The 22,261-nt window shown below is 33.3% G+C and overlaps 1 protein-coding gene across 1 annotated transcript; it reads left to right on the top strand.

Annotated features, from left to right (window-relative positions):
• The first annotated feature begins 984 nt into the window (after positions 1-984).
• On the top strand, positions 985-21,371 carry LOC120247724 (calcium-activated chloride channel regulator 1-like). Its single transcript, XM_039255749.1, has 14 exons — positions 985-1,143; positions 2,220-2,360; positions 2,790-2,937; positions 3,301-3,409; positions 5,356-5,536; positions 9,635-9,862; positions 10,677-10,901; positions 13,439-13,616; positions 14,633-14,733; positions 15,086-15,310; positions 15,592-15,862; positions 16,411-16,581; positions 17,116-17,355; positions 21,031-21,371. Exons 1-14 carry the CDS (start codon positions 985-987, stop codon positions 21,369-21,371), a joined length of 2,718 nt encoding a protein of 905 aa, XP_039111680.1.
• The last annotated feature ends 890 nt before the right edge of the window (positions 21,372-22,261 follow it).

Genomic DNA, 22,261 nt, shown 5'->3' with positions numbered 1-22,261 from the left:
ACTATATATAAAGTTTTACAAAAGAATTCAATGAAAACACCGAACATAATTGGCAAAAATTTATAAGAAGCTTTGTATTTATAATATAATATATAATGTTTAATAATAATGGATAATATTTAGTGAGTGCTCATTAGGTGCCAGGAGTCTTGTATGAAGTGCTTTCCAAAGAGCCACACCTCTTATTAAGGATCAAGTGCCTGTCAGTGACCGAGGCAACAGTTAGGCTTAGATTCATCTGACTCCAAAGCCAGCTCACAATGCTATGTGTACAATTATTTTAAACTACGGAACATTGGCAGATTTGTGTTCAGTCCAAAAGAGAACTCTTAATTAAAGCACATTAAATTGTCAAGTTATATAAGACTTAAAGCATTCAGTGCTACTTGAAAACTCAGATACACAAGTAGTCATCACAGAAGGTAACCAAAAAACACATTTTCCTCTTGACCCATAGTTATCTCTGACCACTGATTGTATCACTCCCATCTAAAGGAAGAATGTAGACCCTAATTCACTGCCACTCCCTCTCCAGTTTCTTCATTTGTTTTTTGTTTTGTTTTCTTTTTTTAAATACACATTTTTCATTGGCTCTTTCCTGGTGCTTTTTATTTCACTTCCTCATCCTTCTGTAGAGTGTTTTTCTGGAAAAAGATCCCAGGACTTGACAATCTCTTGATGAGGAGGATTACCATAACGAGAATAACAACTACACAATTCTAAAGAATTACACAATTCAGTGAATACTTAAGACTTTAACTGTCATAGAAATTATGATAAATGTGTTCAGCATAATCCCCATTGCTACTTAACAACTTTAATCTTTAGAATAAGGAAGTAAAATAAGGAAGTTCATCAATATATTTTAGTAATTCATCATGTCATATTCATGCAAATATTTTGGGCTACATTCAAATTTCTGAGTTAAGGAGATACATAAATACTCTCCTTGCATTTACACAAGATTTATTGTAATGTGCAAAAATGGTGCTCAGTCTGTGTGTTATTCTATTCCTAGCTTTCCATCTCTTCCCTGGAATGAAAAGCTCAATGATAAATTTAAATAATAATGGATATGATGGCATCGTCATTGCTATTAACCCTAGTGTACCAGAAGATGAAAAACTCATTCAAAACATAAAGGTAAGAAAGAAAATTTTATTATCCACTTATTTTTATTTCAGTAAGTATTTTCCATCCGTGTTTCTATGACATATACACATGCTTGCACAGAGTTGTAACTTTCCAAAATTGCTTTGAAAATAGTCATCATTTATGTAATATGTATCTAAACTGTCAAGATCAATATCTCCTTAGTTTAAGTATTTTTCATATATTAATAGTATTAGTCATTCCCCTAATAAATTATTAAAAAGCCAAACTACAATATTTTTTCAACTCGTTAAACTAACAGAAAGACTTAAGAGCTGGAAGAGAATTCTTTCCAAATTTTGCCTTTATAACTTTATAAAATTACTTTTTTGTTTAAATAGCTAACCTGCACTGAAGTGCTAGATCTTATTATACACTTTTTCAGTTTCCATACTTGTTCAACTCTAAAAAAATTAAAAAACTGATGCATTTGATTTTGAAGAATTTATTGCATATTTTTTGAAGTTGATTTACTTCTTAATTTTATTGGGATTAGTCAGTATAATATATATAGCATTTTATTATACTATATATAATATATATCATTTTAATATATACTATATATAATATATATATAGCATTTTAATATATACTATCCCTTTGATCTTCTCAATATCCCTATGAGGTAAATTATTACCCTTGTTGAATAAAAGCAACACAAAATAAATCTAGCCAAGTTTTTTTTTCAATTAACAAGTATAAAATTTACTAAGCTTGAACCTTTCAACCCAATTATAAACACCTCACTTTGATTAAATAAGCAACTTGCCAACAGCCTCCATCTTTTGTCACCTTTATATCCCACCCAGAACTCTTATTTCCTTCTCCAATCCATAACAGTGAATATAGGTCAGATAGGTAGAAAATAGCATTGATTTTTGAGTATATGAAAATGAGGAGTTTACAAATTAAAAAGATAAAGAGTTAAATTCAACATATTTTTCAATTAGTCTTTGTCAAAATATTTGGAGAAAGGGAGCTTAGATGTGCTTCTTCTTGTTTGTATGTACACTTTCATGCTTATTTCACTGTGAAATTGTTACCACATATATTTTTAATTTCATCAGGAAATGGTAAGCGAAGCTTCTACTTACCTATTTCATGCCACCAAACGAAGACTTTATTTCAGGAATGTAAGCATTCTAATTCCAATGACCTGGAAGTCAAAACCTGAGTACCTAATGCCAAAACAAGAATCATATGACCAGGTAGAGTATTTTATCTAGCTCTTACACTGCTTTTTTCTTCCTGTGCTTCCTAAAAATTAATACTCATAATTTTTTTATTAATTCCTAATCGCTACTTTAGTAATTAAATTAGAAATATTACTTGTCTTGGGGCGCCTGGGTGGCTCAGTTGGTTAAGCGTCTGACTTCGGTTCAGGTCATGATCTCACCGTCCGTGGGTTCGAGGGCCGCATTGGGCTCTGTGCTGACAGCTCAGAGCCTGGAGCCTGTTTCAGATTCTGTGTCTCCCTCTCTCTCTGCCCCTCCCTAGCTCGTGCTCTCTCTCTGTCTCAAAAATTAATAAAAGTTAAAAAATATTTTTTAAAAAAAGAAATATTCCTGTCTTAATTGAGATAGAAGAAATCTTTGTTTCTATTGCTCTTGTGATGTTTGGTTTGTTCTGCTTTTTAGGCAGATGTCATAGTTGCTAATCCTTACCTAAAATATGGAGATGATCCCTATACACTTCAGTATGGACAATGTGGGGAAAAAGGACAGTATATACATTTTACACCAAACTTCTTGTTGACTAATAATTTGCCTATCTATGGGTCCCGAGGTAGGGATATCTATTTCATTCTTCTACTTGTATTTCCAATGGAAAAAAATATAACACTATGATTAATGGTATTTTTAAAGAATTAAAAAGAGAGAAATAAGTAATAATTAACACCTTTGTCTGGAAATATAGTATCTATGTTTAACATAATTATACTTCTTTGTGTATGTGTCTGTTTAATAATAAATTTAGTCATTCATTGATAGTAACCCATTTCAACATTTTTGACCTAATGAATGGTGTCAATTTCTAAACTTTTTTGACTCAATGATGCTAAGGATATGGGGCAGGGAGACAAAAATTAGATGGACGCTGTTAAAATATTATAAATATAAATTTATAAGTGGCAATATTCTCTCACAGGCAGAGTGTTTGTCCATGAGTGGGCCCATCTCCGATGGGGAATATTTGATGAGTATAATGTGGACCGGCCATTCTATATTTCCAGAAGGAACACTATTGAAGCAACAAGGTATCACTGTATTGAACAAATGTGTTTTCAAAACTTTTTATGTATGACTTTTAAATTTTCTATACTTGGCAAACAAAGGCTATCTCATTGGTTGAATGGTCATATAGTTAATTGCAATATCCAACCTGCCCCACTATGTATATGCCCAACTATTTCTGGGGATTCTACCTTGGAATCAAGATCTATCAGGAATTGGGATTCATTTCAGTATTCATGGGGATTGTACTAAAATATGTTATTACCAGAGAAGAAAGGAAAAAGTTGTAGCCTAAACATTGAGGTATTTGAGAACTGGAGTTCAAGTTCCTACCTGATCTTTTATCTTTCCCAATCTTTTATTCCATTTGATTCAAAGCTCTTTAAGGTGAATCTGTTTCATTGAAATCAATTAACCTACTCCAGCTTCATGTTATATATATTTTATTTTTCATTTAATCTTGAACTAAAAAAGTATTTTTCATACAGATAAGTGAGTGAATGACTTTTCAAACATAAATAAATTATTATCATCATTATTATTATTAAATTCTTTAAATATATAATCTGGGTAGATTTAGACAGATCTTATTAATAAATAGATGAGATATTTAAACATGGAGTGTTTAAGGTGTATTAAAGAACAATAGAAGTCAATGTAATTGGAAATAAGTCTTTGGGATAAAAAACATATTAGAGAAAAGAGGTGTGAGAGAAACATGCATCTCCCCATAGCCTTCATGTTGTTTCTTTAATCCCTATTAAGCTGACTGGTTTCTCATGCAGAGGAGGTTCCCATGCTATGCAACTCCTCTGAGCACCACCTCCCTTATCTAAACTTTTTTTTCCCAAGTGCCTTTTTCCTCTCCCTGAATTTGGGGTTATATGTGAAAGTGTCCTCAAGCAGTACATATGGGTTTCTGTCACACTGAGTAGCAGTGGTCTGGGTAATTTTAGTTTCCACACCAGTCTTTAATATCCTTGAGGACTCTTTTTTTAATTCCCTAGCCTTGGGATTGGTACAAAGGAAAGTAAAGGTAAACAAAGAATGTATCAAACAACAAATTTTTGATACATCAATGAAAAATGAGGGTTTTTTTTATCGGTCATAAAAAAAGATACAAACTCCTACTGTGTTTCAGGCATTTTGAGGCAGCATAAGTTTAATTTTCAGGCTTACTCTAGAGCTAACCATCTTGGAATATATGATTCACCATCTCCTTAATCCTTGCAATACCAAAAAATATATCTAAGTAGATTAATATCATGACACTTAATACTAATGCAGAATAAAAGTAAGTAAATACTACAGATAAACAGGCACTCTGTAGAATCTTTTACCCATACCCCACCTCCTACTCCTTGCCAAGGACTTCACAATTATTTTACTTATCATAAAGACTAAATGGTTTGAATGGACAAGCATTTCCATGTAGGGTTTATTTTTATTTCTTCCTTCAATCTAGCTCAGTGGTTTTCAAAATGTAAATTGCAAGATGCTATAAACACAAAACCACATGTGGTTTTGTATATATGGTTTACATGCATGTATGCATACATCTATATAGCAATATTTGTTTGTGTGTTTGTTTCATACATAGAAATTTAAGAGGGTTTTCAGCATAATGTTGACTCTCTCATTCCTACTACAAAGCAACTCCTTTATATCTCTTAACTCATTTAATCTTTACAACATCCCTAAAGCTTAGGAATTATTTTTAGCTCAAGGTCACATGGATAATAGACTTATTGATCACATTAGTGAGCAATGAATGTTAATAAATATGAATTGGCACCATTGTTCTTGTTACCAATTGTAAATAGGGGTAGAACAGCGTGCCTACTTTTGTCAAAATGAAATGTGTGTCTATGATCTATAGCAAGTATCATTAAGGAAAGATTTTAGGATGTTAATCTTTTTTCATGATTTCTGGTCTTCATATATATATAATTTAATTCTTTCATCATAGATGTTCAACTCATATTACTGGCATTAATGTGGTTTTCAAGGAATGTCAGGGAGGCAGCTGTATAACAAGGCCATGCAGGCGCGACTCACTGACAGGTCTGTATGAAGCAAAATGTACATTCATCCCAGAAAAATCCCAGACTGCAAAGGACTCCATAATGTTTATGCAAAGTCTCAATTCTGTAAGTACCTTCTTTTTCCAGTCTCAGAAAGGAACACTTCAGGAAAAATTAATCATGAAACCTTGATTTAGAACTATGAAATTATGTATACCAATAGAAATGCGGGAGATCAGGCAGACAATTAATTAATGGACATTTTCTCCAGCCTGTGTCAGGGTGTGTCTGGAAATTATTCCACCATTTTTTTTGTTTTTTTACTAACCTGTTTCTTTTCTTCACAAATAGAACTGTACTCTTTTCATTGATGTCACTAATTTCTTATAACATCCCTTCCCTCATTTGACTTCTGAGGATTTGTGTAGTTCTAGAACTATAACCTTACTCTTAATTCTCTCTTCTACGTGTTGGCCATACTACTTTTCTAAGTAATTCATTCTTTTTTTTTTTTTTTTTTTAATGTTTTATTTATTTCTAGGAGAGAGACAGCATGAGTAGGGGAGGGTCAGAGAGAGAGGGAGTCACAGACTCTGAAACAGGCTCCAGGCTCTGAGCTGACAGTCAGCACAGAGCCCGATGCGGGGCTCGAACCCACGAACCGTGAGATCATGACCTAAGTGAAAGTCGGAAGCTTAACCAACTAAGCCACCCAGGCGCCCCTCTAAGTAATTCATTCTATAGCTTTGGAAAAGTACTGACATTCAAGATTTTCTATTACCTTCACACTAAAATACATTAAGCTATTGCAAAGTGATACTGTGGAAATGTACATGGTTCTGTTTCTACATAAAAAATTAAGGGAAAATTTCACAATTACCAGTCTGACCAATTATAAAATATTAACACAATAATTCAAATTTTAAAGCTAATGTTTGACCTGAAATATCTGATTTCAATGTATAAAGCGTGATAGATAAGAACAGGTCCCTTGGAGTTAAAAAGACTTGATATCAAAATGCAGTCTATCATTTCAAACTATGTCATTATGGGGGCACCTAGGTGGCTCAGTTGGTTAACCGTCCGACTTCGGCTCAGGTCATGATCTCATGGTTCATGGGTTTGAGCCCCACGTCAGGCTCTGTGCTGACAGCTAGCTCAGAGCCTAGAGCCTGCTTCAGATTCCGTATCTCCCTCTCTCTCTGACCCTCCCCTGCTCACGCTGTCTCTCTCTCTCTCTCTCTCTTTCTCTCTCTCAGAAATAAATAAAAACATTTAAAAAAGCTATGTCATTAGGAGCAAACTGCTAAATCTGAGGTTTAGTTCTCTCTTCTCATAAATGGGAATTATAACACTTCACAGTGTCATTGTCGTTAGGTTTACAAGAGGTGGTATAAAGGAGTTTATTTACAAGAGGTAGTTTACAAGAGGTAATATAAATAAATGATCATGGGGCTCAGCACAAGGTGAATACAAAATAAATTTTAACAGTTTTATTATTTTTAACTTATAAAATATTTGTATAATAGTCAATTGTCTCTTTCCCTAGATATGTCCAATCTTAATTAATGTAAACATTCACATATTATAGTTACCTAATGAAGGTTTCTAAACATGTAAAAAAAAATTTAAATATGAAAGTTATCAAAAACAAATTAAAATAAAGCATACCAGCTCTAGAAAGTAAGACTAACTTATTTAAAAGAAGCAGATTTCCATATACTAAATCACTAGCAACAAATACTTCCAGGGATAGAGGTTGGAAAGGCCTATTATTTCCAATAAAATTTAAAATTGTTTTAGAGCCTAGGGCATTAATGATGAAAAACTTGAGTACAAATATTGACTTGATATTTTCTTCTAAAACTTTTAAATGAACCAAATTAGCATATTCAATTAGAAGTTGTTCTCCAGTCTAATAAAGCTCCCTCCTGGAAGTAGTTCGAACATAAGTCAAAAAGTTCATTTAACCTACTGAATCTGGATCTGCAAAGGCTAGCCACAGAATTCAGCATCTAAATAGATATCAGATCAAGTAACACAAGATGATAATTGGAATATTTACTGTCTGTTCAAAGCTATAAATCCCAAAAGCACCTATCAAGGAAATAACTCATGCTGCCTACCTGAGACATAAATAATAATGAAAAAAGATCATGTAACTGAAATATGGAAGACATCTAACTATATAAGCCATGTCTCAGAGATAAATGCTGAATGACTTGTCCAGGATAACACTAACTTCTAATTATCATAGCATAAATTAATGAATTGCATAGCATCTGTACTCAAGGAATACACTCAGATCCAAAAAAAGATATGATCTGAAATACTGAATGTTCAGTTCCATGATTTCCTTCCCTTGAACTTTGTTAATCCCACATCATGCCCAGCACTATATTAGGGGCTGGAAATATAGACATAATTAAAGATAACTGTTCCCGAGGGACTCAATTTAGTGAGAAAAGTAGAGATATAAGAAAATACATAGAGAGAGAAAGAGTTATAAGCCAAGTGCTTTGAGAGTACAGCGAACACCAAATGGAGGTCAGAAAATGATTTCTAAAGGGATGAAAAAAATTTGTTATTTGAGAAAAAATGATTATGAATTTGCCAAAGCAGGAACAAGAAGGGCTACTTCAGGAAAAATAAATTGTTTCTAAAAGCAAAGTGTGGGAAAGAATGCAGGGATACCATGCATGATTGTACAGCTGAGCACTGACCAAACTCTCTGCATCATGGTCACTAAAATGTTTAATATTTATTAGAATAATTTCTAGGTAAATAACCATCAAAACAAAATAAAACAAAAACAAAAACTAGAACAGGTCTTTTTCTAATTTGCACAAAATTACCCGTCCCTTTTCCCACTTGGGTTAGCAGAGACCCTTGTGAAAATTTCTCGCATACTCTGAGATCAGGAAAAAATTCTGTATGGTATAAGCAGAGGATGGTGAGCAAGGACCAGAAGGCCAGATTGAAAGAAGGAACTGGGACCTACAAAGCTAAAGTGTTTGGATTTTATCTTACTAGTTTCAGACTGGTGATCTAATCAGCTTAATCCTTTCAGGAAGATAATCGTACTAATAGTATGATTTACTAATGGTAAAGAGGAAAATGGCATGAGATGATGGAGGAAGAAGGGAGACCAGTCAGAAGGCCATGGCCATAGGCAAATAAAAGATGTGAAGTGTGCAAACAAAGGCAGAGGCAGGGGAAAGAGGGCCCAGATTTGATAGGCATTTCATTTCAGTAAGACTTGAATATCAATCACCACTTGGGACACTGTATTTTTCTCCATCCAATAAACCTTTTCTGGGAAATATAAGTCATTCTATAGGAAACGTAAGTCATCCAATGAGAAGGAAAACAAAATCTTAAAACTTAAATAAAAGGTATTCAAATTTAATAATTTAAACTTGAGCTTACATCTGGAGACTGTATTAGGAGGGCATTTCTAAAGTTATAAAAAATATTTCTAATAAGCTGAGGCTTACTGCAAGATGAATTCCTTCCTGAATGCTGCAATAGTTTATGGGAGCATTTTTCCAAGTTATAAAGTTTTCAAAACTTGGAGGATTTTCACAGATTCTATAGCAAGCAAACATCATTTGGTAGAATTACTAGATACAACTCACCACTTGCGACTGCAAGAGAAGCAATCACATTTCCTCGTTTTCTCCCTACATTTTCATTACTTTCTCAGGAGTATTATTTTATGTCAGAGTTCACTGGAGCGAATAACAATCCAGTTTGTTAAAATATCTGTTCTCAAGTTTTTTTGTCAACTATAAAGATATAGAAAACACTTGGGCAATTAAAGAAGGTCATTGTCTTTATCCCACTTTTAGAGGGCAGCGAGAAATCGCTGCAAATCCAGTTCCTTTTCCATTAAACTTAATTCAAGCTTGAGTCACCCAGGAGTTCAGAAGAGAAAATACAAAGTGAGCTTATGCAGTGGTACCAGCCACCATGCTCCCCTACTATGATCTCCCTGTACTTAAAAGAATCACCAAAAAACTTTCCAGTGATCATTTCACCTTGCTTCCTCTCTACTGAGGTATGTAAAATGGATATCAGATTGTTAGATTATGATTATGACAATTTTTAATTGTCAGTAGATAAAACCTGTGGAGGACGTATATGGCAGCTAGCTACATATTTGGAATGGAAAGTAGTGCTTACCAGTTATTGTAATAGTGTCTTCTAATTGATTTTTTCCAGGTAACTGAATTTTGTACAGCAGAAACACACAATACGGAAGCTCCAAACCTACAAAACAAAATGTGCAATGGCAGAAGCACATGGGATGTAATTATGGATTCTGATGATTTTCGGAAGGCATCTTCCATAACAGAAACAGATCTACCACTCCGTCCTACATTTTCACTGCTGAAGGCTAAACAGCGAGTAGTCTGTTTAGTACTTGATAAATCTGGAAGCATGGATTCAGTAAGACATTTATTTGTTAGCTCTCTTAAATTAAGTATTTAAGCTATTAGAAATATAACTTAATCTTAGGTTTAGTTCTACTAAACTAAAATATATATTATTCTAATAAATTTTAGTACAGTGATTCTATATGAACAAGTACTAGAAGATGATACACTAAAATGATTGTTATATTAAGGTGATTGGAATATGGATTATGTTTATGCCTTAATTTTTAGGTCTAACTAACCAAAAATAATGTAACCTAACAAAAAATGTATACATAATTCCACCATTGGACATGTCATTCCAGTCATTTTTCTGTTTGTGTATTTGTTTTTCTTCCTCAAAAATGTTATTATATTTTATATAATATAATATGAGTTTTTACTTACTATACCTTGAACACTCCCTATGGAAAAATGATTTAATGATATAATTTTTAATGGAGTTGTATCATATGCTTATACCACAATTTAGTCCAATAACCTTCTATTATTAGACATTTTAGAGTTTTCAACTTGTTATTGTTAAAAATTATGTTGGAATGAACATCTTTGTATGCATTTTAAAATCACTGTCTTAGCAGGAATTCCTGAATATAAAACTCTTAAATAAAAAGGCAGAGATTTTAAAGGCTTTTCTAAGTATAACATGACTGATTTTTAAATTTTTTCTTCAACATTATTTCTATTTAATAAAATAAAGGAGTTAAATCCTAAAATACAGTAATCAATTACTATCATGATCTTCAGCCCATAGACAACTTTATCTTTCATCAATCTGTCAAGACCTGAGGAGACTCAGGAGTTATTTAGACATCTTTTTCTTACAGGAAGACCGTCTCTCTCGAATGAATCAAGCAGTAGAACTATACTTGATTCAAATTATAGAAAAGGGATCCTTGGTTGGGATGGTCACATTTGAAAGTTTTGCTACAATCCAAAATTATCTAACAAAAATAACTGATGAGAATGCTTATAAAGAGATCATGGCAAAACTGCCTCAAGCAGCTGGTGGTGGAACTTCAATCTGCAAGGGTCTCACTGAAGGATTCCAGGTAAAATAAAAATGCTTTTCCAAATACCATTTACATTTGCCATTGCTTTTATTTTTGCTCTGCTATCTTTGAACAAGGGTCATAAGCTCATAGGGCCCATATCTAAATAATATATAATATCTAAATAATATACTGCCAGTGGTTTACAGCTGGAGCCGCTCTGAATGAACTACTCCAGCAACACATTCTTGAGGTACTGAGTTGCAACGGGAGTGGTTAAGTAAGGGAAGAAAAATCCAGCACGCACATAATCACCATGATTTTATTAAGGACCTCTCCATTTCTTTATCACTGATGCAGTCTGAACTTCTATGAATAGCCAATAATGTTTTCTGGGGACTGTGGAGGGAAGAGGGAAATTAGTAATAGTTCTAGGTTATGGATAAATAAAACCCTAGTTCATCGAGTTAAATTGACTATTAAAAATCACAAAGATAGGGTAGTTCTTCAAGCAGTATGGTACCAAACCCAAGATATACAGGTGGAAGTTTAAAGAAATGAAAATTATGAAATAAAATATTGGGAGCAACTTTTGAGCACTTTATTATACTGCTTTATGATATGCATTTGAATTTCTTCCAACCTAAGGTAGCCTCTATTTAAGCCTATTTATTGTCATTTTTTTAAAGTTTATTTTTATTTATTTTGAGAGACAGATAGAGAGCAAGCAGGACAGGGGCAGACAGAGAAGGAGACAGAATCCCAATCAGGCTTCTCATCATCAGCACAGAGTCTGATGCGGGCCTTAAAGTCACAAACACAAGATCATGACTAAGCTGAAGTCAAGAGTCAAACTGAGCCACAAAGGCATCCCTATTGCCATTTTATAAGTCACAAAAAACTTCACTAATCCATTGTTTCACCTAAAAAGTAGAGATCATTACTCTTTTCTAGGCCGCTAATTAATACCATCTCTTAGTTTTCTCGTGGAATTTGTTTTTTATAAAGCATTATCAGTTTTAGGATGCACAGTCTCCTGTGCAAACCTAGGATTCTGGCTCTATTATTTATTAGCTAAATAACCTTGGCTAAATTACCAACTCAGAAAATCTCAATTTACTCAAATAAGGAAATATGGAAAACAATAATACCTATCTCATTTAATTGTGAGAATTATATAAGTAAGTGCTCAACAAAGGATTGCTATTATTATAATAAATACAATTCTTATCTATGTCTCTTCAGTTAAAAAATATGACAGTACTATATCTTGGGAATGTGTCATAATGTTTGCACATATTGGTTGATATATGTTTTTTAATATATTTTTATATACATGTTATGATATTGTGACCACAGAGTCTATTGCTGAATAGATTATGTCAAATCACATTCAAAGTTATAAATACCTCTTAATTATTTTATAATTAAACCATAACAATATATAAGCATTTTATTTACATAATCATGATCATAATCATAATAACCATATTAGCTAAAGTATACTGAGTATATACTACCTTATTGCCTATGTTAAATATTTTACATTATGATCTTATTTATCCTTACCATTGTGTTTTCAGTCAGGCATTATTATTATACCCATTTTGCACATAAGGAAACTGAGGTTCATAGTAATTAAATATTGTTCTTAAGATCACATAGTCAGTAATTGGCAAATCTAGGATTCAAAACCTGGGCTTTGTTACCCCAAAATCCAAAAAGCTAATCACTACACTGAACTATTTATAGGACTCTGTTATATATTGGGGGGGGGGGTTAACTAAACACTAGCTATTCTATTTAGCAAATGGCAGAGCTAGAATTTATTCTCACTTTGTCTGACTAAAGAGTTTAGACAATACTCTTGCTATAAGTCAGGAAAAGACCCCCCCCCCAAAAAAAAACCCTTGTAATACTTGATAAACTTATAAACTTCCTACTTTATGGGTTTTTTCTGGGATATCCTGAGGTCCTTCAGTGAGCAACTAAAATACATTAAAAGACACATCATTTAACTTTGCATACCTGCCTTTAGTCATGACTTTGCAAGTGCTGTCTAGTATGCTGCCAAAATTGCCTGGATCATTTGCCTCTACCCCGAGCATCTAGATACCAATAATGACAACTAACATTCACTTAGTACTTACTATTTGTTAGGCATTGTTCTAAGTGTTTTATTTTTCCTTTCTTGGGTAGCTTGAATATATATTGAAAGGATTAGAAGGCCTGTTAACATTTAGTCTTTGAAAACCTACAAGACCAGTACATATTACCCTTATGGAACTTAGTACTTACTATTTGTTAGGCATTGTTCTAAGTGTTTTATTTTTCCTTTCTTGGGTAGCTTGAATATATATTGAAAGGATTAGAAGGCCTGTTAACATTTAGTCTTTGAAAACCTACAAGACCAGTACATATTACCCTTATTTCCATGTCAACTCAGCCTGGAATGACAATGCAAAAAAAGTTTCTTTTTGCCTACTCTGATGCATAGGCCTAAAGACTTTTCCAAGACTAAATAATAGGTTTAATCTTATTTTGAATTTATTTAGATATGATATTCTGTAACAAATAATCTGATTTTTCACTACCAGGCAATTATCCATAGTAACCAGAGTACTTCTGGTTCTGAGATCGTATTACTAACAGATGGGGAAGATAATCAAATAAGCTCATGTTTTGAGAAGGTAAAGCAAAGTGGTGCAATCATCCACACCATTGCTCTGGGACCTTCTGCTGCCAAAGAACTGGAGACCCTGTCAAATATGACAGGTAAACCTTTGGAATATCTCTCCCATTCCAAGAGTTCTTTCTCCTTTAAACCACAAAACTGCTCAAAATTTTCCTATCCTAAAATTTAATCTTTGTCCCTTCCTTGTCCTTCTCTTTCAAATTAATCTTTCTCCTCTCCCCTCCCTGCCTCCTCTCTGCATTTCTACCTAGACCAGCTTCTTCTAATTAGTCAACATTTGCTGTCTTCATTCATTTCTCACCACTTTCTACCAATACCACCAAATCGAAACTTCTTTCTCCATGATGATTAATGACCCTCAATTATTATGATTCCAAAATTCTTGTTCAGTCGCGGTTCAGATAGCCCTAATTCATAGAGGAAGAAATGGAATCCTACAGAGTACAAACAATTTGCCCAAGGTTATAGTTAAAGTCCTAATTACCAATTCTTGCCCTCAACAATCCATTCTTTTCCATTCCTTAACCTAAATAATCTCTCTTTTTGTTACACCTATATTATTTATTTTCTCACTTAACTTTTACTTAATCCTAAACTGTCATTCTCTAAATTATTTTAGTATACCTTAGACAGAACTAAAAATAAGCAGCCAGTTCAACAAATTATCTTAAATTTCATTTTTATAACATTTATTTAGTGATTAGACCAGCTTTGTTACTGTGGCAGCAGTAACATCTAAGTCCCTTACATCTAATGATTGATATAAAAACAATAATATTTGGCCAGTTCTTTTTTCTTAATGTTTATTTACTTTTGAGAGAAAGAGTGGGAGAAGGGCACAGAGAGAGGGAGACAAAGAATCCAAAGCAGGCTCCAGGCTCTGAGCTGTCAGCACAGAGCCAGACACGGGACTCCAACTCATGAAGAGTGAGATCATGACCTGAGCCAAAGTTGGACGCTTAACCAACTGAGCCACTCAGGCACCCTTGGCCAGTTCTTTAAGTTTTCTTCAAATTTATATTGATAAGAGCATAAGAACAAGTATGATTTTCCCAATTAATTTAGTATTACAAAAATAAATACAATTCCATTTCAGGAGGATATCGCTTTTATGCCAATAAAGACATAAATGGCCTTATTGATGCCTTCAGCAGAATTTCATCTAGAAGTGGCAGCATCACTCAGCAGGCTATTCAGGTTGGTATCTCAGAAAAATTATTTGCCTTTTCACATTTCTAATAAATCTCCATTATCCTAAATCATCATTTCTTTCTGTAATACGTAACTCTTTGCTTGAATATATTTCAGGGGTACAGAAAAACATTCTTACTGAATTTCCTTTTTTGGTGACACTTAAGCCATCTTTTCTTTTGATTCTTCCATTATTTATAATTATAAATGCTTTTATTTGCAAAATTCTTCAACATAATTATTTTACTGAAATCTTAGACATAAATTTACAATTAACTCTGAACTGACAAAACTTTGAAATTTTATGAACTATGATAACAAATTTGTTCTCTGTTTTTTTTGTTTTTTTATGTAACAGTTGGAAAGTAAAGCCTTGACTATTACAGGAAAGAAATGGATAAATGGTACAGTGCCTGTGGATAGTACAGTTGGAAATGACACTTTCTTTGTTGTCACATGGACAATACAAAAGCCAGAAATTCTTCTCCAAGATCCAAAAGGAACAAGATATAAAACCTCAGATTTCAAAGAAGATAAACTAAATATTCGGTCTGCACGTCTTCGAATACCAGGGATTGCAGAAGTAAGAATACTCTTTCTCCTCCATGATTGATGAATCAATTTTGAAGGAAAAAATGAAGATAACATGCACTATATTGTCAATTAAAGCAGTGACAGATAATCTGTCATAAAAAAAGAAGCCAAGTAGAATGATAAGAGATTCGTATCTATACTATTTACTAGCTTATAAAATTATTAAAAATCATTACTATTACTCTGCTTAAATTTCTAAATAATTTTGTATTTCAAACAAGAATAGGAAAATACCACAAAAACTCTTAAATCGGTATGTTGGATTTTCAGACAGGTACTTGGACTTACCATCTTCTAAATAAAGATGCCAAATCTCAAGTGCTAACAGTGACAATGACTACTCGTGCGAGAAGTCCTACCACACTTCCAGTAATTGCAACTGCTCACATGAGCCAGAGTACAACACATTACCCTAGCCCAGTGATTGTTTATGCACAAGTCACTCAAGGGTTTTTGCCTATTCTGGGAATCAATGTAACAGCCATTATAGAAAGTGAAGATGGACATCAAGTAATACTGGAGCTCTGGGACAATGGTGCAGGTAATAAGAATCTGCATCAACTTCCACTGAACCTAAAATCCTACTACAGTCACATAACTTAGAAATCAGCATTTCCTACGTATGTGAATTTATCAAGTTTAAGTAAATTGAATTTTATTTTAATGTTTTTAATACTTTCTACTCAATTACCTTGACCAGCATAGATATGAGCACAATTATTTTCTTTAAGTATTATGAATAATTTTACTTTCCCCATGGAACTTGAGTACAATTCTTCTCCATTTTCATTAGCATCAGTGTTTTGCATATGCTTCTTCTAGTTTATATTTTTCTTATTTTGTTAAAATTCTTATATGATATAATAATAGCTAATATTAACTGAATACTTACTATGAATTACTTTTCCAAGGTTGAAGTTTAGCTGGTAGCCAAACCAGTCTTTGAACCCAAGCAGCCTGATTCCAGGGTTCATGTACTTCTACTCATTTCCAAAATGATTACTAACATTAGTGCTCAAGAACAGTTAGGACTGTCATTGTTACTCTGTTGAATGGCTAATTATTACATTTTTACATTATAATATCTAGGTGCTGATACTGTGAAGAATGATGGCATCTACTCAAGATATTTTACAGATTTCCATGGAAATGGTAGATACAGTTTAAAAGTACATGCCCAGGCAAAAAAAAACACAGCTAGGCTAAGTTTAAGACAACAACAGAACAAAGCTCTATACATACCAGGCTATGTTGAAAATGGTAAGTGTCATTAAGATAGAAATGTGTCATTTGTTTAAATAAGTTACATATGGCAAGCACTGAAAATATTATATACTATGGAAAACATAAATATAGTTATATAATCATCTGTATATTTAAAAACCATATTCATATTAATAACCTAACACAAGACTATGCTTCCAAGATGTTTTGTTTATATCCCCCCTCCATTCATTTCATTTACATTGAAAAAAATTACTGAGCACCTTCCTATGCAACATGCACTGTGCTAGATGCTGGAGCTACAAAGATATGTAAGACGCTATCCTTGTCCTCAAGAATTTACAGTTAAGTATTAAATACAGATATGTTAAGAGATAGTTCTAACATTGTCTAATGTCTCCTCATCAATTTTAAGATGGCACCAACAAAACAAGCTGTTTTCACTAAAAGCTGTTACTTCTCAGTGTCTGCTATCAATCAGTATTAACCCTCTACAGCTGCAAGATGAGATTATAAGATAAATAATAGACACAGCATTATGAAAAATCACAAAATCACTTTTTGTGGCAGGTAAAATTATATTGAACCCACCCTGGCCTGAAGTTAAAGATGATGTGGCAGAAGCTGAAGTAGAAGACTTCAGCCGACTAACCTCTGGAGAGTCATTTACTGTATCAGGAGCTCCTCCTGCTGGTAGCCATACTCATGTGTTCCCACCGGGTAAAATCAAAGACCTTGAGGCTACAGTTAAAGGAGATCAAATTCAACTTTCATGGACTGCCCCTGGCAAAGTCCTTGATAAAGGAAAGGGTAAGTTTCATATTATGTTTTAAGATATATAAAAGAAATCCCTTTGGCTTTCATTTGCTAAGATTTTTCTAGTGTCCTAACATGTAAGCAGTGTTTACTATGAGCCATTACTCACCTACTTTTAGATGGAAAGACTGAAGCTCCAAGAGATAATGAAATGACCCAAATTATTTTTATGTTTAATAACTTAGAAATCGAACCCACTCCTTTGAATTCTGTTGTACCAAACTGCCTCTCACAATATGAACCATCTTAGAAATGACTTGCAGAAGACTGTTAACACCTTTCTGTTGCATTTTCTTCTCCCTAACAAAGAAAAGGTTTTCTAAGTATTTCTATACTTGTATCATTTCATTCACTGATCTTTTGTTGAATTTTCAAACACTACCAAGTTCCTAAGACATAATCCCTACTGTCAAAAGTCAGGTGAGTGCAGAAGACACTTGCTGCAAGTAATGGCAGCCCATTGGGAGGCCACAAACTCCTGGCTGGGGGTTAAGATCACAAGATATATCATAAAAGGCTTCCTAGGGAAGACTATCCCTAAGTTTTAAAGAATGAGAGAAGTTAACCAAGTTAAGTGAAGGTGTCCCATGAAGAAAGAGGATCACATGCGGAGAAACTCACTAGTTAGAAGAGATTTGGCCATGGACTTTGAATAAAGTTGAAAGCTGAAATAGCTCATTCATTCAAAGTTCCTTACAATAGAAGCCTTCATTTCAGAAAATTAAGTCACTTTTATCTATGCTTTAAACTGAATTTAATCAGTATTTATTGAATTCCTATCATATTCCAGTATTGTGCTAGGCTAGTAGATTCTTATGAGATAAGGCCAATCTTGCTAGTTTCCCTTGAAGGTTGGAAAATTAAAGCAATATTCAATGTCAATATATACAACATCTCAGGGATTGTCAGAGCTGGGTAGCCATATGTTCTGGACTCTTCTTGGGTTACAATAAACCTCTTACTGCACACTCTCAAAAGAAAAGTTGCTTTTTAATCTGTCATTTCCTATACAGCATTTTTCAAAGCTATATTTCTTTTTTTCATATTACATAAGGAAAAATCATTCTAAAAACCAAAGGAAACATAGAATATGCAAAGAGAGCTCTTGTGTACTTCAGTTTTGAAAACTCTTATCATGACAACTTCTGAAATACATTAGTTTTTCATGCTATGATCCTTAGAAATATGGCAGAACAAAATTTTAAAAATACCTGTACTGAAAAAGCCACAAAGAAAATTACCTGACCAAATGTTTAGTTCTGAATTCAATTCAGTCAAGACCAAGTCTTCAGTTGAAGATTGGGTTCATAATCCTGATTACAGGAACTAAAAGAAGGAAGAATGCCTTACATATGGACACTGGGAGAGAAAGAACCTCACTATGTTTAACCACAAATGCCTAAAATTAGGTGGACCTAATCTCTATCTTTCCTTGTGACAAATAAGAAGAGCTTGTAGTTGCTATCAAATGTTAATCAGCAAGCATTGCAAAAGAAGGTAGTAGCAGTATCTTAAAGAATACATGGATATCTATATAATCTCCAATGAAGTACTTAAATTCTCAGGGACCCAATTCCCATACCTGTCAAATATAAAAATTACTAGGTGACCTAGAAGTATTAAAACAATTAGATGTAATTCTAATATTTTATGATTCTCAAATTCCATTATTTTGGGCATCGACTTAATAACTATATTGTTGGTCAACAAGAGGTTAAATACAAACTGAACACTATGCCCGATACTCTAGTTGATAAAAAAAAAAAAGTAATGTAAAACATACTCTTTGTCCTCAAGAATATAATCTAATTAAAAAGATAAATTGAACCTCCATAAAATAATCCGGAAAACTCCATTCTGTGCAATAGGAGTCATCAGAGTGGATAAAATATGTGAACAAGTCTTCATGAAGACATTGGGCTTGAGTACAATTTGCATAAGTAGGGAGAGGGAGGCACATTCCAGGGAGTCAAACCAAATAATATTATCAAGTTCAAAAAAGCAAAAATTCATAATAAAATATCTGAATTAAAAATAAAGGATAGATAGACAGATAAACAGACCCACCGAATTGGAATGCAGGGTGTGTGTGAAGAGTAGTAAAATGGATTGATCAGGCCTATTACCGAAAAACTAGAATGCTAAGGCAGAAGGTCTGAATTTTTATTAAAACCACTAAATCGAAGTTATTTACCACATACTTAAAACACCTTCAACATTTCATGAAAAAATAGTTTTCACTTCAAAAAAAGACATTTGATGTTTTTATTGTTCATGGCATTTCAGGATATGAGAATATATTTTTATATCGATGGCTCTGGTAGATCTCTAAAAGCATTTTGGAATAAAAAAATATGTCAGCAACTTCCTTTCTTTTCTTGACAAAGTACCAGTTATAATAACTAATATTTCAAACATTTAGGTCCCAGACACTTTGCCAAACACTTTTCATGCATTATTTTATATAATTCTTACCACTCAAGTAGTAGTCATTCAGTACATATTTGAATTAACTGAATGACTGAATTTCCATTTTATAGATAAGAAAGCTGAAGGTAAAATGGTTAAATATATTTTTCTTTGTTACAAAGATAGAAAGTAGTAGAATTGGGGTACTGATCAAAGTTTGCCTGGCTCTTGAGCACATTTTAATTAGTACATATTCTAGCGTCTCTGTTCCCTTTTGCCCTTTATCCTTATCCCTGTCTCCCATACTACTGATGTCTTACTCTCCCTTCTAGCCCTCCCTCTCAGCTAAATGAGAAATACTACAGATGAGGGGTACTGAGGTCTTTCCTACACTCGAACATTACTGTGTTCCTTGTTCTAAAAATAGATTTAGCTCTTTATATCTCTACTTCTAAAAAAAATCTAGATTTCATTTTTTAGTGCTATATGATTTTGAATTAATTTTTTGATTAGATAACTAGATAAAAAACTGCTCACATATTTCTTCTTTATTTATTATTATTATTATTATTTTATTCTCAAGTTAGTTAATGTACAGTCTAATCTTGGCTTCAGGAGTAGAACTCAGTGATTCATCAGTTACATATAATACCCAGTGCTCATCCCAACAAGTGCCCTCCTTAATGCCCATCAACCATTTACCCCACCCCTGAACCACCATACACTTAGTTTGTTCTCTGTATTCAAGAGTCTCTTACGATTTGCCTTCCTCTGTGTTTTTATCTTATTTTTCCTTCCCCTCCCCTATGATCATCTGTTAAGTTTCTCAAATTCCACATGAGTTAAATCATGTGATAATTGGTCTTTCTCTTGACTGACTTATTTTGCTTAGCATAATGCACTCTAGTTCCATCCACATTGTTGTAAATGGCAAGATTTCACTCGTTTTCATCATCAAGTAATATTTCATTGTATATGTATACCACATCTTCTTTATCTATTCATCAGTTGATAGACATTTGGGCTCTTTCCATAACTTGGCTATTGTTGATAGTGCTACTATAAACATTGGGGTGCATGAGGACCTTCAAATGGGCATTGTTGCATTAAGATGGAATAACTAGATAAAACCTACATCTGCAATTTCTCTACCCAAATCCTACTGTGAGTTTCTGATAGGCCCCTAAATGTAAGACAGTATGGTGGTAATAAGGCATCCTAGTGATTTTAATATACATGAAGTATTTATTTGTTTTCCAGCCAACAGCTACATTATAAGAATAAGTAAACATTTCCAGGATCTCCAAGAAGATTTTGACAATGCTACTTTAGTGAATACTTCTAGTCTGACACCTAAGGAGGCTGGCTCAATGGAAGTCTTTGAATTTAAACCAGAACCTTTTAAAATAGAAAATGGCACCAAAATCTATATTGCTATTCAAGCCACCCATGGAGCTAATCTCACCTCAGAGGTTTCTAACATTGCACAAGCAATCCTGTTTATTCCTCCACAGGAATCCAGTGTCCCTGATCTGGGTACCAAGAACTCTGCAACCAGTTTGGCAATTTTGGGTTTAGCTGTGGTTTTATTTATATTTTAAACTACAAAGTTTATTAGAAATAAAATTCAATGTTATACATACTTGGTTAACATTTACTTAGAACTTAATTTGTGATACTTGTTTATTATAAAACTGTGTAATAGTAAAGTAAATATACAAAAGTTGTATATTTACTAACTACTTGAGTTCATTAATAGTAATTAGTTGTTAAATGTCAATCAAAATGACTATACCATTTCCTATCTTTGAAAAATCCATTTATTAACTCAACATAAAAGGAAAATGTGTACTTGTACTTGAGGGTGTTTTAAGAAACATTTTCAAAGTGTGCTGCAAATTAACTTGATATATTAACAAAATCAGAATTTATCTAAGCCATTTGAAAAATATTTATGTATCCACAACAGGAATAATTTTATAGCAGAATTATTTAGACTTTATTCTTGCATGTTTACATTAAACTATAGGAAACATCACAATTAAGTTCTATTTATATCCTGAGACCATTGTTAGGTCCTAAGAATATCATCACCATGATGTCCCATCAGGATAGGGATTTTTTTTTTTCAATGATATATCTTCAGCTTCTAGAATAGTACTTGACACATCATAGGTATTCAATAAATATTTGTTGAATAAAATTAATGAACATAGGGGAGAGGGAACAGACAAAATGGGTAAAGGTGAGTGGTAAGTATAGGCTTCCAGGTGTGGAGTAAGTCATGGAGATAAAAGGTAGAGCATGGGGGGGTGGGGGGTGGAGAAAAAATTAATGAATACTTTCATACTATCAGAGATAACCAAATTTGGCCTGTTACAACAAAAAACATCCACAAAATATAATGTGTACATGGTATTGTGAGGACTGGATATAATGAAACTAACCACTTAACGATTATCTGAATCAACACATAGCCTTTCAGGAAACT

The sequence above is a fragment of the Hyaena hyaena genome, unplaced genomic scaffold (assembly GCF_003009895.1).
Source record: "Hyaena hyaena isolate Hyena2069 unplaced genomic scaffold, ASM300989v1 scaffold_544, whole genome shotgun sequence".
Classification (NCBI taxonomy): Eukaryota; Metazoa; Chordata; class Mammalia; order Carnivora; family Hyaenidae; genus Hyaena; species Hyaena hyaena.
The sequence above is the reverse complement of the archived record's forward strand: the minus strand, read 5'-3'. Positions and strand labels throughout refer to the sequence as shown.

Coding starts and splice junctions, on each gene's coding strand:
- LOC120247724 (XM_039255749.1), top strand. CDS start 985: ATGGTGCTCAGTCTGTGTGTTATTCTATTCCTAGCTTTCCATCTCTTC. Junction 5,537..9,634: donor TTATGCAAAGTCTCAATTCT/GTAAGTACCTTC, acceptor GATTTTTTCCAG/GTAACTGAATTTTGTACAGC. Junction 14,734..15,085: donor TCACTCAGCAGGCTATTCAG/GTTGGTATCTCA, acceptor TTTATGTAACAG/TTGGAAAGTAAAGCCTTGAC.